Source organism: Trachurus japonicus, chromosome 15 (assembly GCF_045865225.1).
Source record: "Trachurus japonicus isolate A0001 chromosome 15, Traja_1.0".
NCBI classification, from domain to species: domain Eukaryota; kingdom Metazoa; phylum Chordata; class Actinopteri; order Carangiformes; family Carangidae; genus Trachurus; species Trachurus japonicus.
In genome coordinates this window covers 14,198,096-14,216,718 of record NC_140921.1, presented here as the reverse complement: position 1 = coordinate 14,216,718, position 18,623 = coordinate 14,198,096, and the positions used below count along the sequence as shown (strand labels likewise).

General features: G+C 42.6%; 1 protein-coding gene across 1 annotated transcript in view; it reads left to right on the top strand.

Annotated features, from left to right (window-relative positions):
- The window catches only part of adam12b (ADAM metallopeptidase domain 12b), a 75,875-nt gene that overhangs the window by 42,932 nt on the left and 14,320 nt on the right, over positions 1–18,623 (top strand). Inside the window, exons 10-16 of the mRNA XM_085799820.1 lie at positions 228–312; positions 2,994–3,142; positions 12,332–12,509; positions 15,106–15,195; positions 16,969–17,164; positions 17,296–17,404; positions 17,879–18,077. Of these exons, the coding sequence (XP_085655946.1) occupies positions 228–312; positions 2,994–3,142; positions 12,332–12,509; positions 15,106–15,195; positions 16,969–17,164; positions 17,296–17,404; positions 17,879–18,077 (1,006 nt within the window). The remainder of the gene's footprint in view (positions 1–227; positions 313–2,993; positions 3,143–12,331; positions 12,510–15,105; positions 15,196–16,968; positions 17,165–17,295; positions 17,405–17,878; positions 18,078–18,623) is intronic.

Sequence of the window (18,623 nt, the reverse complement as noted above, 5' to 3'; positions counted from 1 at the left end):
CTTCTCCTCACCCGCCTTGTAAACAGCAGTGGATACTTCCTGATAAGAACAATTTTGAAAAACACTTTAAAAACTGTATTTTTAAACATTTCCCAACAAATCAATACCACATAATAACATGGTTGGAAATTCATCTAAGATTTAATCTAAAACCAACAGACTAAAAAAAATTCAATATGACATTTTAATCCCCTCTCCACCCTCCTTCTGTCCTCTGTGCTCTGCAGCGGGGTTTACTTCCAGGGCACCACTATTGGCATGGCGCCCATCATGAGCATGTGCACGGTAGAGCAATCTGGAGGCATTGTCATGGTGAGTATAAAACCCCTTTGCTGCTCCCACCACGCCTCCGCCCTCCTCTTCCTCCATGCATCCCGATTGTATCAGTGTGGACATTGTTCAGATTCAACAATCTAACACAATCCAGACACGATTTACACAGAAAAAAGGTGTTTGTTTTTTTCACCGGGAGGGGCATTTCAGACAGGTCCAGGAGGATGTCATGCTTTTAAGGTTAATGATATTTGTACTTGAGCTCCCTCAACAGTCGTACCGAAGCTAAGTGCTCAAAGTATTATGTAAAAATATACCCTCAGCTGGTTTGTAGTGCAGATACACACACCCTTGTAAGATCATTTGAAGTCATTCAATCAGGCTTTCCGGTGACATCTCTAAAAGGGTTGGGCTGAATAAAAGGCCGCAGTGTTTAAACAAAACATTTTTATGAGATGTGATGAATTGTTTAAGCAAGCTCTCACAGAGCACACATTTGAATCAAAATGCATTTTTTACACACAACTGCGCATCGCCCCTTGGTACATTAAATTATTGCACATAGTAAATTAGCTGCCTGTTGGGCTCCTCCGCCTGCTGTAGCACTTGACATCCATGCCAAATTGGAAAGTGGTTATCTGCCCATTGCTATTACATCCCAGCCCAGATGTGTATCCCCCCATTAATAGATATGTTTTGCTGGCTGTGGCTGTGGTGAGGCTTCTCCAGATGTTTGTCCCCATTACTTACGGACGGCAGAAGATTTGGATCGAGATTAAAGGAAAATTTAACCAGTTAAAGGGGCAGCCAGATGAGATGAGATGAGATGAGCCTTTTCTCAGACCCTACACTGCCATGTGTTAATCATCCTCAAAGCCTTCACGAAGCCTGTATGTTCTTTGCGTTTATACATCATGATGTTATTTATTTTCTCAGCTAAGCTCTTATTGGTCTTTCCATGTGAATGCTTGGTTTTAAACTGTGACGGCTGACAATATCCACTTTTTTATATGGCATTCTTGTCTGTGAGTTATTTTCTCACATGGCTGGAAGTGATATCAGAGAGACTATCAGAGCATTTCTTGGTTGGAGCCAACACTATCAAAATCTCACCATCACAACAATGGCTTATAGCGGCTTCAAAGTAATGACTGTGGCTTCTTAGAGTTTCATCCATTTCTGCTGACTCTGATATTGCACTTTTTTGTGAGGAGGCACTCGGCTATGAATTACACACACACACACAGACACACACACACACACACACACACAAACACGCACGCAGACAGAGACACACACACTGATAAAATATGACAGAAGCAGATGAAAGTTTTCCCAGCCTTCTCTTTACAAGGCGGGGTGCAGTTACCCATGATGCTGCTCTGTAATCAGAGAAGAAAGTGGCTCAACTTGCCTCCAACTTTGACATATGACCTCGCCCTCAAAGGAAGCATGTCATTGTCTCATGTACATGAGCATTCAAGGACCACAGTAAGATAAACAGTAGCCAAGTGGGGGGCCACTTTCTCAGGGGGTTGTGAGATTTGAAATACTAAAACATGCACATTATTAAGGTTTTTCAGACAAGCTTCTTCTTTTTTTTTCAACCTTATCCAACATGTACCCAAACTGCCCCCAGTTTTGCAGCACTTATCTATCTCAAGGCTGCAAGATGCTTCTCTGGGGATTATTTGCAGAGGTTTTCTCTGACTGTTTTCTTTTGCTTTTTTTGTTATGTTTATTCTCCTCTGTGTGCTTCTACAACCTACTGTATGGGTTACATGTGACTCTATTCTCAGTTTAGACATGCAGAGATGTTAACACACATCTTTAGAGACCCATAACTCCAGCATAAGTAACTCATCCACTCAGAGGTGCAGTGAATGTGGAATTAATACAATTTATTTATCTGTAGTTATGGCAATCTGCTGGAGAAGTTGCTGATAGGTGAATGTTGTTATATATGGACAGAACCAAACTTCCTTTTCTTCTGTTCTTCATGCTAATACTAAGCTGCTGGTGTATATGCACAATACACACACAGAATCGGTTTTGGTTAGAAAGTGAATGTCTCCCATATTTCCTTCTTAACATGGGAAATGACAATAGATAAGAGACTGCTGCCATCGTGTAATTCATCCCTCTCTGTCTCTTTTCCAGTTCCACTTTCATATAAACAACACTGACTTAATTTCCCAGTCACCCACTCCCTCCCCATGTCTGTCTCCCTCTCAGCACGTCTGTCTGCAAAACTAGGTGAGACTGAAACTTCACCTCTCCGCGTCATTCTCCATCCCTGTTGCCTTGTTGCAGGGCAGTTGTCTCGCTTATCAATGTGCTAGCGAGTCATACGGCGGTAGCTTCACGGAGCTTCCCGCAGTGGCTGTTTCCCCTGACTGCGGGTATGATTGGGTCTGCGGGGGTAATGGAACAGCAGATGAATTCAGGCCTCCATGAGGAGAATGAGTAATAGAAGAAGGATGAGGAGGGGGCCAGTTCAGACAGTTACCGAACAGTTTCAGGAATCTGCACCTTTGGAAGTGTCGTCTTTGAACTTTTGCGTTTTCTGTCTCCTTTTCTGTGCTCTTCACTTTGGTTAGGTTCTTACGCAAAGCTTGCTCCAGGAACTGTGATTGAACTTACAATATATAGGATTACACGCGGTTAGCATGTTCTCATGTCGTCTCGTGGGTTTCCCTTCCCTCTCCCCCCTGTTGCAGGATCACTCCGAGAACCCACTGGGTGCAGCCGTGACTTTGGCGCACGAACTGGGACACAATTTTGGCATGAACCACGACACCCCAGAGCGCGGCTGTGGCTGCAGGATGACCGTCGATCGTGGAGGCTGCATCATGACTCCTTCCACAGGGTGAGATTCATTTGTTCTTCTCTCCAGGAAACAACTTTATGATTCATGATTGAAGCTCAAGAAGAGTGTGACACATGTTTCAGAAGCAAGACTGGTAGAAAAAAAATAATTTAGTGCCCTCTGCACCACATTGCCATTTCATTATATCACTATATGATCTGTATTTAGATTAGAATTATAGGACAACATGATAAACGTTTTTCCATAGTTACATTTTTCCATTTCTGGTCTATTCCAGGAAAATCTAGCAGGGAACAAAGTTAGTAAAAGTGGCCTGACATTAGCACACACAGAAGCTTAAAATTGTGACTATAGGCTGTTTTCTCTCTGTTGTGAGCGTTCATTTAGAGTCATTAAACAATTACCCTTTAAAAGCCTTGTTAAACACAGCTACAGGATTTAAAGTGTTTATCGGCTTAACTTCTCTGAATAAATTAGCGACTTCTTCAGCACCTAAACAGTCGCATGAGATAAATGAAGCTGCACTAGTTGCACACACGTAGGATCATTCCATCTCAACATGATGCTCCATTGTTTATACGTTGATGCATGAGAGAGGGCTCAAACACACACACAGACGCACACAGGCACACACTGGCCTGCGACTAAAGCAGCTGCACTAGCATTCTGCCCGTGTTGCCTGGGTCGCTGAGATAACGGCGCTGCTGCAAGTGATGGACTCTGTGACTGTTAGTAAACAGCGAGCAGATAAGGCGAACCCAGAGCGCAATACCAGATTTCACCCTTGGTCTGGTGCCAGTCTGGTTTGTCTGATGGATAAACTCCACAGCGTTCTGAAGAAGACAGAGAAAAAAGGCTGAAAGACACAGATACTATTGTTCTTGAAAGATTATGTTGAGTTCCCTTAATACATACAAACAACAACAACAAAAAACAGTTCATACTGCCATACAAACAACAACTGTAGCCAAAGCCTGTCCTACATATCAATGCATGTCAATGGGGATTTGTGCAGTTTTGATAATGCCACAGGAATGTTTTCCTAATCTTTTCGTAAAATTTTCTGGCTGAGCCAAGAGTTGTATGTTTGTAGTATGTCGGAGTTTGACGTGTGCACCCAGTGTTTCCAAGGTGATAGTGGAGGAAACGGTGTAAAGAGCTGTAGCAAGTGTAGTTTGGTCAGCTGTGAGAAGGTTTTGATCAGAGAGGCAGCCAGGACAAAAATATTTTTAGTGTATGTTATGCATCCTTGTAAAATGGAACTATCAGCCAATAAAGAGTTAAAGATTTTTTTCAAACATCCAAACATCTGTAATTACATCAGTCAGGGTAAAGCCAGAACCAGACCAGTTCCTAATTGCAAAGACAGTGTGAAGCAGCTGCATTAGTCAAAGACAGAGGAAGAAAACTGGGAGATAAAAGGACAAACAAACACAGAAGAGTTCAGAGAAATGCTGAAAAGAGTAAATGCAGCTGTTTGCACTACAGCACCTGAATTAAAATTACATTAACTACAGTGATGTGCTCAGATCTGAAGCACCTGTGAAAGGATTTTCCAGGCCCTAGTTGTGGCTACTGTCATTAAAAAACACACATTAAAGGCAGATAAAATAAGCAGTGACGGAAAACCACAGATGGTTTTCTGAGCACATCCTTCAAAATGCTACAAAATCTGCTGAAAAACACATGAATCTATAACTTTCCTATGCTCCAGAACTGTCCCAGAAAAACTTGAATGACCTTTTACTGTACAAATAGAAAAGAGGGGAGGGCATGTGGGGGGAGGGCGAGTGGTGGGGGCTCAGAAACTGTGTTTGTTTGTACAGCCACTGGTAACGGTGAGCTCATCCTGCTGTTCTCATTCTCCAACATTTATTCCAGAGAAAGAGAAAATGCATAATGCACACAGAGCACCGCTGGATTCATGCAGCGTGGCTCTTAGATATGCACGCAGTGTACTGATGTGATGACTTTGCTGTAGTGCGTCAGCGGCCAAAGATATCTAATGTTGTCATGCAGGGAGTTGAGAAAAAATGACGATCTGATCTAAATGAGTTAGAACGGGTCACGGCACTATCGAATTCTCGGTAACAGAATAGGTTAATGAAGCACAGCCGCTCCCACTCAGCACCGCCTGCTACATAATTATGAGATTAGACACATTAACAGTTGAGAGAGGTGATCAGTGACCTTTCATTTAAAACTCGCTCCTCTGTTTGCAAAGTAAAGAGAGCAGGCTAAATCCATACACTGCTGATGTGTCGTCTGCCAATTATGTGTTGATACAATGACTCCAACTATCAATATTTCCCTGTCTAATTATTCATATTTTAATCATGCATTGACCACCAGTCATTGCAGTCTGTATGTTTGTGTTTAGTGAAGATGACTAGTACCATATTTAGTGGAGTTCATTGACTTTTTCATACGCTGGCACCACTGTGGTGCAGAGCTTAGCACTATCGCCTCACAGCAAGAAGGTTCTGGGTTTATGTTAATGTCACTCTGTCTACGGGATTTGTGAACAAGCTTTTTATTTATTTTTTTGGTGTTGTTGTTGAGACGTTCCCCATCATGGTGTGGTAACAGCTTATTTACAGCTGCTTCCAAGAGGCCAAACAAATCAGACTACAGAACTTTACACTCATACTTATGTTCTTCTTACATAGCTTTTTTTTTTAAAAATGTTTTTATATTAAGGGTAAGAGACCAACTGTGTTGTCTAGACAGTGTTGTTATTTAGATGATATCAGCCGAAGCTGCGTTAGACTTTAAGCCACAGAGTCTGAAGTTTGTCACGTGTTTTCCAGAGTTTCCTAGGCAGGTTAAAAGAGAAAAATTATCTCCTTACCCAAGTTTTATTTTATTCTATTTTTTCTTTTTTTTTCTTTTTATATTAGCAGCCTCCCTTGACCCTCAGCCCAGATGCCTTCAGAATGTCAAACACATCGTTGTAAAGCAGTGCAGCTCATTTGACTGTGTGTTTGGGATACTCTTAGCTTAGACTTGCTAATGGAGGAGAGGACAGGCTGCATCTAAATGACATGATTATCAGTGACGCTGCCAGCTGCAATCAGGGCCAGGGCACAAAGAGAGATCCGCAGAGAGGTGCTTTATGCCTGGATAGACAGGCAGAGTGAGGAAGCAGCGGCTTTATTTGCCTTTTATCTCCCTCAGTGGTAAAGCGGGAGGGGAAACACAAGAGAGGTAAAGGTGAGAGTGAGAGACAAACAGGAGAGAGATGACAGTGAAGGAATTATTTAGGTACACATGGACAACTATGACAGGCATATGAGACTGGCCACAGGAGATTTGTGTCATAACAATGAGTGGAAATTTGAAGTATAGAGGAAGGGAACAGAGTTTACATGGACATTTTGAAGTGGAGATGTCTTTTAGAAGTTGAGCTAAGAGTTGCATCACATGAACGTGGGGAGAAAGCTCAAAAGTGCTTTCCCATGTCTGTAAGTGTGACTGAGAAGAGAGGTGAAGCCCAGCGGGGAGTGGTGGCTCGACTGCGAGGCCAAGAGGTGAACACTTTGTCAAGACAATAGGAGGGAGCCTGTGACTCTTGTTGTTTTCTCGTCGAAGTGACAAGAGTGCAAGTGAGGTGAGAAGGTACAAAATGTCATTATCTGCTGTGGAGAGGAGGGAGGAAGCTAGTTAGGCTGCCAGTGGGTAAATGTTTGCAGTAAATTTAGCTCGTGTTTTGCTTTTCCTCTTGGTATTTAATCACCATAGGCTCCTGCCAGCGTTGCAGCCTAACATTTGCTGAAAGGTCAGACATGTCGCTCCTGCTTAGCTCGACCTAAATGCATGTCAGTCTGTGGTGCAGCACAGACAGCGCCCTAGACAGCTCGATGTCGATCCGAGAGCCGGCAAAAAAAAGGAAGAGCCCCTCGTGTGGCCGGTGCCTCCACTGTTTACAGACCCATTTCACTCCCCATCCAGACTGACGTTTCCTCCTCTTTCTGAACCCACCGGCCTCACATGCTGAGATGATTAAACTGACAGGAATCATCTGCGCTGCACATATGGCTTCAGATCCAGGAAAAGCTGCTCGGTGCACAAGAGACTGTATCTTCGCATCTCACTACACAGTCAATAAGAGCTCAGCTGAATGCTACAAGATCATTTTGTAAGTTACTACGAAAAAGTCTGCCTGCTTTATTCCCCTTCCATTCACCGGGCTCTGCCGTGCTATTTCAGTGAGTCTTAAGGTGGATTCCTCCAATTTTTGCACACAGAGTTCAGCTTATTTGTCACAAGGAGCCACTACTCCACCTGTGAAAACAACTATATAAAGCTATAGAGCCGTGGATCCCAGTCAGTCAGTGTTTTCTTGCCATACAATGGATAAAATCTCACATTCTTCAATTTGATGAGTGTCCCCAGCTGTACGGATGCAGCGCTGCGCTGCTGAAATGCACCTTTAAATCATTTATTTGAAGTCTGTGTTTAAGCTATTAAATTTTATGATCTCATGGCTGTTTTTTTCAGATGCACTGACTAACTGTCAATTTGGGAAAACTGTTTTGAAATAGATATTGTTTCACTCATGTTGCACATTTGCTCACAGATAAATCGTTACAGTCAGGAGCAGCTGAAGAATTTGTATTTCTTAGTTTGATATTGTGTATTCTTGGAAAGCTTTGTTTCAGTCTTACTCTTCCTCTTCATACCTGAGCAGATGGTTTGTTTCAACAGAAGGTGAAAGGCAACTCACTGGTATATAGGAGAGACAGTGGCATCCTGCTGAGAGAGCCTTCTTCGCTTCCTTTTAAGTTGCTTTTTTTGTTTTTTTAATTATTATTTTTGCATTTTTGCTCACGGCTCTGCTTTATTCAACTTCCCCTTTAAAGTTCTCGGATGCCAAAGCACACTGACTGTCCATTGTATGAGAAAGCAGGACTCCAGTCATCATTGTGGCGTATAGGCAGCTCAGACAGCAGATGGTGAAACCTAGTGAAGCATGCACTGTTGACTTTTCAGAGAGAAAGTCAATATGGGAGGGGTAAATATCTGTTCTTCTCTCCCATTTTTACAATTTCCATGACAGATTTCACATACGTTAGGAAAAGACAACAAAAGCGAACAGACAACATTAGATAATTAGATTTTTTTTCCCTTCTGTCATGGCAGCTTCACTAACTGAGATGCATGGGGCCACACGTTTTCTTCAGTCACTACACAAATGAATGAGGCTGGATGACACTGATGCAGTGTAGCGTCTTAACAATGTGTTTCTCTCAAGGTGAATAACATATTTGCCTTTCAGACAGTAACAACAGGACTGAAAAAAATAGACTGCCTAATTAGATTTTGTGTAACTTTTGTGTGCAGCCATAACAGTTCCACCCCAGCTGACTACACCTGGAGACGGTGCAGGGCTTTAAGCTAATATTATCCAGGGAAACCTACACGCGCTTCTCAGCTAATTTCCTGGACAGCAGAGCAGCCATGTGGTCTCAGCTGTGATAATACACACCCTCAACATGGGTCTAGTGCAGACGGGGATCTGTACATTGGAGCTGTTCCTACGTTATTTAATGCTGATTTATAGCATGTCTTTTTTTATGGGTTTATTGAAAACTCCTGGTGCTGTGAACATATTTGTTGACTTTCATCCTCCTCATTTCTTATGACTGTCTGAATTATCTTCAAACATGGCATTTCCTAAGATATATCTGTAGTTGAAATGAAAGCATTAAGCAAAATGAATGAAAATATGTATAATATATATATAATTCATGAAACACATGTTTCAATCAACAGTTTAATTAATTCACATGTATTTTCAGTGAATTCTTCTCACTTGTTTTCAATGGGCGGACTCAAATTTGATCAACCACTCACTCCTGATGTGGGAAATTTGCAGCATCTGTTCACATTCAATTCTTAACAGATAATAACTGAGGATGTTTTCCCCCCGTTTCATCTCTGATTTTCACTTATTTCTTCATGGATATTTAATGTAAAATGAGAAACCATTTGCATTTTAAACTATTTAAATATTACAGTCCACCAATAAACCCCTGTTCAGTTTGACATTCAGCCTGTATGGAAACACTTGAAAAGCACCACAACAGTTAAAGTTCACAGTACTGTAGCTGTAGTTATATACCATAAGACCAATGGCAGGGTTGCACAGTATATAACGGTGGACATAGTGGACAGATGCTTGGATAGCTTAGCCCAGATGAGTAAATGTGTTTTTGGTTCAGACTGTCACTGTTTTAGTAGATAAATCAGTCAATAGTCTGGAAAAAGGAGGCTAACTCTTCAAAACATATGAGCTCTGCTGCTTCTGCCTCAGAGCTCTGGCTGTGTTCGTTCTGCTGAACTCATTTTGATTTTAGTATAGCCTACATGAATCTACTAGATGCTTCTAATACTTACCATGTGGGTCCAATTTAGTCTCAAGAAACCTGATTTTCCCTCAGTGAAAAAAAAAAAATCTCTAACTGACAACCGTCCCAACATTTACTATTAAGGCCGGTTTATTAAGAACAGACACTGTTTACTTACTCATACACATTCCATCCACTCATGCAGATCCCGAAACATGCCTGCGTTCTGTTATCAGCGGCAGCCCATGGTATATTTACAAGGGGGCCGGTCTGCTCCGTGCCATTGTGTGATCTGCGTAGTGTCTCTCTATCCTTGATTTGGTGAAGGGTCCCCATAGACAGGGCAGAAAAGCTCTCTCTCTCTGACTAAAAAGACTCTAACAAGTGGATTATGGGGGCAGACGAGGGCGGACAGAGACAGGTCGATTGCCTTTTTGGTCAGTGAGAGATGAAAGCGCCCGACACTCAAAGGTGGACAGTTTGTGAAGTGGACGGAGCTCTTTCATCCATGGGCGCCTGTTAGAAGACAATGTTTTTCAGTGTTCTATGTTCTTGGGAAATCTGTATTCTTTTGGAGAGAGGGGAAAAAAAACAACAACAAAAAAACACAGATTTCTTTCCCATTGAATGCCTCCACCGTTATCTCTCATCCCCTCAGGAGGAGCTTCTCTATAGTCAACTAACAGCAGTGAAATATCCATGCAGTTGCAGCAGCCAAATCCCCCTTAGGCAAAGGCAAAGCATCACATACCCCCTCCCCCCCCTTCCCCCTCCCTTCCCCTCCACCTCTGTCCAACGCCAGGCTCCACAAACATATTCTGTGTAATGTTGAATTTCCACAAATCTGCCCTGTCAAGCCCCGAGCTCTGCAGACAGTCTCCACGCCCCGTTGCATTTGAAGACCCCAGTCAGTCTATCACTGCATAAGTACGTGTATGACATGTTTCTGTCTGAAGTCAAGCTTTTCAAGCTCCCGATGCCAGCTGCTGCTTCTCTGTATGCCACGTCTGCCAATCCTCTCTGCTCGCCGTTGCTCCTTGTTACCCTATATCCTTCCACATCCTCTTTTTGAAGCTAGACTGTGTCCCACCATGACTGTGTGTGAGATATTCATTTTACGCCCCAAAGCCTGCTTTTCTGTGTCAGTCCCTCTGTGATTCTGTTTTTGTCTGTTAGCTGGCACGGAGCACGGGGTCGAGGCTTGGCTATGTTGCTGTCATACGCTGTGTTTTAGTTCTGTCCTGTGGCTCGTGTTTCATGCTGCCACTGTGTTTAGAGAGGTTGAGGCAGGACACAAGTTTTACAGAGGAGGTGAAACACTGAGGTCAATAGAGAAACATTTGAAGTGAAGTGACCAGACTGCAGAACCTCTGTAAAATGACTAAAAATACATGATGGCAACATCATTAATGGCAACTTTTTTATTTATTCAGCATAGTAGATACATGCCAAGTAAATAACCCATAGTGATGGACATTATGAGACTATGTGTCCCAACCCTCCTCTGTGCCATCCCTCTAGACCTGCTGCTGGTCGAGCAGCGAGCTTCCTGCCATTTGTCTGTGTGGCGCCGCTTATCCCTGTCCATCCCTCTGTGATTTTGTGGTAAATGTTTTTGTGACTTTGTTGTGGTCATCTTTGTCTATTTGAAGTCATTTTGCATCTCTTTGTTGTCGCTTGGTGTGTTTTTGTTTTCATCTTATCTCCGTTGTCATTTTTGCATCCCTGAAGTTGTGTTTCGTATCTCCAGTCCGTAGTCATTTTGTTCCTCTTTTTAGTCATTTTTGCCTCTTTGTAGTCATTCTGTGCTTCTATGTAGTTGTTTTGTGTCTCTTTATAGTTATTTTGCACCTCTTAATGGATGTTTTGTGCCTATTTGCAGTGGAACTTGATGGGGTCATCATTTTTGCCCCACCGTCCCCCACCCCCCACCGCTGCCTGTGGTTAAATAGCTTGATTTCTGTCATTTTTCTCTGTCCTCCATAATTTTCATGCTTTCTGTTACTCTCCGTAAATGTCCCTTTGTCTACACATCATGTCTTGTTTCTATCACCACTGTGCATAATCCTGTTTTCTCTCGCTCGCTTCTCTTCATGTCTCAACATTATTTTTGTTTTTCACTCTTCATGTCTCCCTCTCTGTCTATTTATTTCTGGTCCTTGGTTCTTCGACTCACAGAAACTCGCTCGAGCAGGACGACTGTTCCCTCGGGCTTCACAGCTGTTATTGGCACATCGCACAGTTTCATCTTTAACATTTCCTCGTTTTCAATACGAAATCCAATTTCTTTCCTCACTAAATTAGACATTAGTCAGCACTTCAGGTAAGTCATACCAGGGAGTGAAATTAATGCAGTAGAAATTATGTGGTTTGGGGCTCGCTATTTTATCAAGGTTTCACATACACACATGCTCACACACACACACACACACACACACACACACGAGTCATCCACATCAAACATACACCTCCTCATTCTCTTCCCTCCAGCCAGTTGCTTAAATTGTCCTGCTCCATCCAGGATATGCCTCTTGAAAAGGTGGTTGCCAGAGAAAATGTTTCTCTGGACATTCGATGGCCCGTTCATGTATTGAGTAGCACTGAAAATCTCTTGAACCAGCGCTCATACGGTGTCAGCAGACCATTAAATGTGTGTGAAAAGGCCTCTTGAATGAGCAGATTGTTGAAAGATTTTGAGTGAAAGCTCTGTCTGCATTCTGCTTCAGCAGAATGGTTGAGACCACTCATTTTTGGCTTTTAAACAGTAAAAGCACACATGAAGCAGAATTTCTTTTCGGAATCTCATGCAAACTTTTTTCATATCATAATCTGCACGCCTTCATTTTAGTCAACCCTTTTTCTCCTATTCTTCCCGTAGGTATCCATTCCCAACCGTGTTCAGCACGTGTAGTAAGAAGGACCTGGCCGCCAGTCTGGAGAAAGGTGTGGGAATGTGTTTGTACAACATGCCTGAGGTCAAGGTGCTCTACGGTGGACAGAAGTGCGGCAATGGCTACGTGGAGGAGGGAGAGGAGTGCGACTGCGGAGAGCCAGAGGTAAATTCAAGACTAGAGCCATGACTGTCATCCTCACCTGCTCCAGTGGAGTGGATCAGTCTCTATCCAACATTGTGGTTGCACTCAGCAGCTCATTATTAACCATGTGAAGTTGAAACAAGGCTAAAAAAAAAAAGAAAATGATTTGACAGATAAACAGAAGTTAAAATGCAACAAAATGTGAAAAAGAAAATTAATTCTAAGTCAACATTTACTGAAACTGAGACGATTCCCAGTGATGAAGCATCAGCAGGTCACTCAGAACTCCCCTCCCTACACAAAGCAGAGAAACTTTTACGTTAAACTTTCTCTTGACACCGATGTTGTTATCCGCTTCAAAGACCTGCTGTGCAAAAAGAAAAAGGAAAAAACCTAAAAGCCCATAAAACCACCTGAGACACAATATAAGTCCTTTTTTTTTGCATCACACCTTCTCTCTGTCTTCCACATGTGCTGAGCAGCGCTCTGACAGCCTGCCATGGTGATGTCATCCTCGTTGAAAGCCCATTAATCAAACCACTGTCCAACTTTGTGACAAAGGAAACAAACACAAGTGTAATCGGGTTGAAGCTGAACTAAGCTTTCTTTGGCTCTGCCACCCAAACAACAGGGTATTCTCTGGTGCACGCATCCACTCACGCAAAGAATCCTGTGTCTTTCACTCTCACAAACACACAAACTCTCACTGCAGGGTGCTTTAAAACGTGACTCACATGTGTGGAGCAGGTATCACTCGGATGCCGGCAGGGCAGCTGCTTGTCTTAAGGACACTAAAACCAAAAGAGATTTGCTGTTGAATATATCATTGTAAATCTCTCAAGGGAGATAGAGTTCATGGAGAATGTTAGGGTGGAGAAAAAAGTGAAAAGTGCACAACCAACCAACATCCAAAACCCGTTAAATCAGTTTTTGTTTTTTGCTTGAACAACAATGACTCATACATTGAAAACAGCTGGTTGTTGTCATATATCATCATACTTGAACTACCTTTTTTTAGTTCTATCATTTGCCCCATTTGATTTTCTTCCTTTTGCTGTATGTCACAATTTAGCTTTCGACATTTCTAACTTCAGTTATACTCCAGATAACTAGAGCTTAAAGATTCATATTAGTAATTAGCTTCTGCTGGCTGAGAAGGCAGGAACACTATAGATTTAAGTGGCAGCTTAATTAATATTCACAACCTGTAGCTTCAACCTGAAAATGAGACGAGCACCAGATATGAACTGTTAATTAGAGCCCAGAGGGTGCGAGGACCCTAATGAAATCGTGCTGTTTATTCTCGTTTGTTATGATTCTCCTGGTCAAAAAACCCCTCCAAATTTAGGTGGGTGGAAAGTAGGTGGAAATAAATTGGTAGGCACATAGAACTACTTTGTCTTGAATGAGTCTGATAACTTTATCAAACTGAATGCAAGAAGTTTTGGTAAGAGATTTATTTGTTATCAGGGTTTAACTAATCCCATTTTATTACCAGACCAGAAAGTCTGTTCACTTGTTTCGAAAAACAAAGTATTTTTTCGTGTTATAATGTGTAATTATGGCCCAGTAACTCTTTAAACCTGACTGGCTCAACACTATCTTTTATCATTTACTTAAGTGCTATTATGACTGTGTTCTCCATACTTTAGTGGTAGCTCCAGCTAGTATTTTCTGCCAGCTTGCCCCTCCATAACCTCCATAATGTTGCCACAAAGGGTCTGCTTGTTTGATCTGCCAGGCCTCTTAGACTGAGAGATGAAAGCAACCCTCTCTTTTCTCCCCAAACAATACGTGTACGTCGTCAGGGCCAAGAGGTAAACAACCAGCCTCATATAAAACCTCACGTCAACTCAAAACTAGACATCCACCAAACCAGCTGTCTCCAGTTCGCGCCCTACAACACATCTCGCTATGACCAAAGGGCCCTGCACGTAAGTTAACAGCCACAGTGAGCGAAGATAAAGGATAGAGAGAGTTATTTTAGTGGTAGAACAATGCATGGCACTCCTTGGAAAACAAAGCTGATGTGTTTTGGCATCCAATAAAGGATAAACACCTCAACACCTCCCTGAAGTCTTTTATAGCAGTTCAACTTCTCCTCATGTATCCTCTTCTCCTTTTGTCGTGTTCTGCCAGCAGCCAACTGATCCCTGTCATTGTGGCAAAGTGGCCACCAATCTTCGCCTCCTAATAAGGGCTTTGAGTTCTCTCTCCCGCTCCTTTCTGTGGCACCCTGATAGACATCACACATACACACACACCTTTTCACATCCAATCTCCGTTGATGATCCTAACGCAGAATCGTCCAGCTGCTACATCTGATTCCTATCGTTTGCTCTTCTGCCTAACAGCTCCCACCTTTTTTCACCCCTCATGGGTCAGCGCACTAAACTCAGGGGTCTCCAGAATTCCCAAAATCCAGATGACATGAGCTTCAGTTATTATGTCTTCATCCAAAGGTCCTCCAGGTCAGGTTATGTAAAACGAGACTCCCTGGACAGGAAGTGTGCTCCCTTGACCTGGAAGTCTTGATCTGACAGGAGCAAACTGACTTCAGAGCAGTGATCAGATCCACATGTTGTTAACTATTTTGTTTTCTCTCCCTCGTCCTCAGGAATGTATGAACCCATGCTGCAACGCCACCACATGCACCCTCAAGGGAGACGCCGTGTGCGCCCATGGACAGTGCTGTGAAGACTGCAGGGTAAGGCTTTTCATGCAGGCAAGGGGTCAGTCACCTACCTTCTCTTTCCACTTAAGATCTTCCAGTCTTACCCAATTTAAATGCACGTACACATTTTCCATTAGCTGAAAAACCTTCGGAAACCTTTATTATAAAACTGTATTTTCAAAGCCTTATTCAGCAAAGATGGACATTTTTCATTTCTAAACTCAAGTACAAAGGCAGGAACTTTCTAAAACTCTCTTAATTCTCTCTGGCAGGTTATTAAGAGATTCACAATAGTGTGTCTTCCTGTATAATTTAATATCTCAGGTCAGTTCATTCCAACTTAGTATATGTTATCTCAATAGACAGGTTTCAATTGAAGGGAAGTTCTTCAGTTGGATTGCATAAAGTTTGCTTTCAGCTTGTTACCAGTTGGTTTTGCTTTGACGTGGAAATCTTTTTCTTTCTCAGATGTGAGTCATTTCATATATCATACATCTTATATATACCCATTGTGTCCTTAGAAATACTTCTTCTTCTTCATTTCAAGGCAAGACTTTAGCTTCCTCCCTTGACGTTACACAAAAGTGTCTTTGACCTTGTGGCATGTAGCATCCGTACAATTTCTCGCAGGGTAGAACATGTGCTGCACAACAAAAGTGTAGGAAGACGGCCTTCACAAGTGGGTGTCCCCGTCTTTACATACAAAGATACAAAAGAAAATCACCTCTGAAAACTGTACATGGGCTTCTTGTGTGTCTTCACAATTGTAATTGCAGTCAAGACAAAGACAAGAAAAAGACTTTCAGGGGGTCAAGACGAAGTCAAGACCAAGCCCAAACGAATGGTTGATGAAATGCGAGACCATTTTCAAGACCATTACCGTATCCAGAACCAGTACTCATAATAATCATCTGACTTGATATTTATATTAATCCTCAGCTAAAAAGAAAAGATAATTTTATTTTAAAAAATCTAGACCATATTTAATGGATTCAAAGTTTGGATTGAACAGAGGAACACAGCACAGAACCTGCTTGTAAGTGTGGCTCCGTCTCTTTTTACTTTTTTAAACACACACTAAAATTATGGAGCGAGCATGTAGTTGACGCGTGTCTTTGGCCACAAAACTCCACAGTTCTTCTTTCTCACGAGGGTTTATTGAAACCTTTCTTCAAGTTACAACAAAAAATAAAACTGTGTAGCAATCCAAAATCAGGCAATAATCATTAGCACGATTAGCACGGTCAAAAACTAGTGTGCTCTCCTCGCTTCCATAATCATAACTGAACCAAATTACGCACACATCATGTTACGCACGTCTCAGCCAATAAGAAGAGAGCAGTTGTTATTAACTAATAGGCATTCTTATAACCTCAAATACGGTATATAAAGGATAAATCCAACAAATCTAAATTATGTATCACCTTATGTGTAATATACAAAATGGCTCTAGCACTGGTCAAGTCTCCTACTCTTGACTCTGGTGCAACCATATTTTTCACATGGTTACACAAGCAGATACATTTTTAATTATCTTAAAGTTATTGATTTACATTGCATAAACCAAAGTGAGCTAGTGACAGTGAGAGACATCTGTGGTTTAAAAAAAAGATGTCCCTGCAGCTGTGGTCTTGGCAGGTCTTGAGAAAAAATCCTGAGTCCAGCTCGACCGAGGCAGAGTAAAAATGTAGTGGATTCTGAGACGAGACCATGACCTTGAAAACATGGCAGTGGCCTCAAGACCGGTCTCGAGTACCACGACACTGCTGCATGGTTCACTGTACTTTACTATATTTGTGTTCACAGCTCAAGCCAGCTGGCACCTTGTGTCGAGAGTCCAGTAACTCCTGTGACCTGCCAGAGTTCTGCACCGGCGCCAACCCTCACTGCCCAGCGAACGTTTATCTGCATGATGGGCACGCGTGTCACAGCGTCGATGGTTACTGTTACAACGGCATCTGTCAGACTCACGAGCAACAATGCATCACCCTGTGGGGGCCAGGTAAATCAACAACAGCCACTAGTGATTCAACCCATGCATACAGTATATAATCTTCATGTCCTAATTTTGACATCCTCTACTTCATATTGACAATTGAATTTTGTATTTTTATCGGTTGTGTGTGCGTGCAGGAGCCAAGCCCGCCCCGGGGATCTGCTTTGAGCGAGTCAACTCTGCGGGGGATCCTTACGGGAATTGTGGGAAAGATTCCAAAGGCTCTTTTGCCAAATGCGATGCGAGGTAAGACGCAGCAGCTGCACCGGTGCGGCAGAGGTACAGAGGAACGTCTGTGCAAAACATAACTGATTAACTTAAGTGGTGTCATTAGCAATCATCACTGAGTTGTGGAATCTGACATGTGGTCTTCAAACAAAAGTTTACACGGATGAAAAATGTAATTTGGGTATGATAGTAGCTAATTACGGTTTGAGAAAGTATTCATGAATCATTTCATGCTATTCTTGTCAGCTAATTGTTCCACGAATCTCCCTTTGGGTGAATTCTGTAATCAAGCCCTTTGTTAATTGATGTAATTGCTTTAATGACCCGAGGACTGAAGCGCTGCAGCTCTTTTCAGCGGTCTTTCATCTTTTTCTACAGTTACTTATCTCCGTCTGTCATGGACAGGCCTTTATGTTTTAGGCTTTTTTTTTTAATGATCTGTATAATCTTCCTGTGAACGCTCATGTGTGTTTGCGCGTGTGTCGAATACAGGGATGCAAAGTGTGGCAAAATCCAGTGCCAGGGAGGAGCCAACCGGCCAGTGATCGGAACCAACGCAGTTTCCATTGAAACCAACATCCCGCTGCAGGAAGGAGGGCGCATCCTGTGTCGAGGAACACACGTCTACCTCGGTGATGACATGCCCGACCCCGGACTCGTTTTGGCTGGTACAAAGTGTGGAGATGGCATGGTGAGGGATGGTGTTGTTTCTGTTGGTTTTAAAGTACTGTAGCTCTTAGCTTGCTGTTTATTTCCCTGCAGTTATATTATCCCTTCTCTAAAGAACCAAAACACTGACAAGTGTATGAGTCTAGAGTAGTGCTCCTCTGGGCACTGGCAGTGAGAAGCCAAGGCAGACTCTCCTTAAGAAACAGCACTAATGAAATTAACTCCTGAGTGAATCCAGTGATCCAGATGTGCACTACACATCACGCGCAGGGCTGGAAAGACCCTCATGGCAACCAGTTATTTTATTAGGTGTGCCTCTCAACTTTTCTCCTCCTATATGCCTGCCTAACAACCTCTCACCGCAACGGTGCCATCAGGGCCTCTTCCTGCCAAAAGTTAGAGGCCTCTAGTTTTTGGTTTCTGGAGCACTTCCCTCCTGAACTGTCTCTGTGGGTGAGGTTACCAGGCCTGTACTCAGTCTTGCATTAATGGCAAAGTGGTTGTGAGAGCAAGATGACCTGGGGCGCATATGGGCAGTTTCACTAACAACCTCTCCTGTTTTGTATCA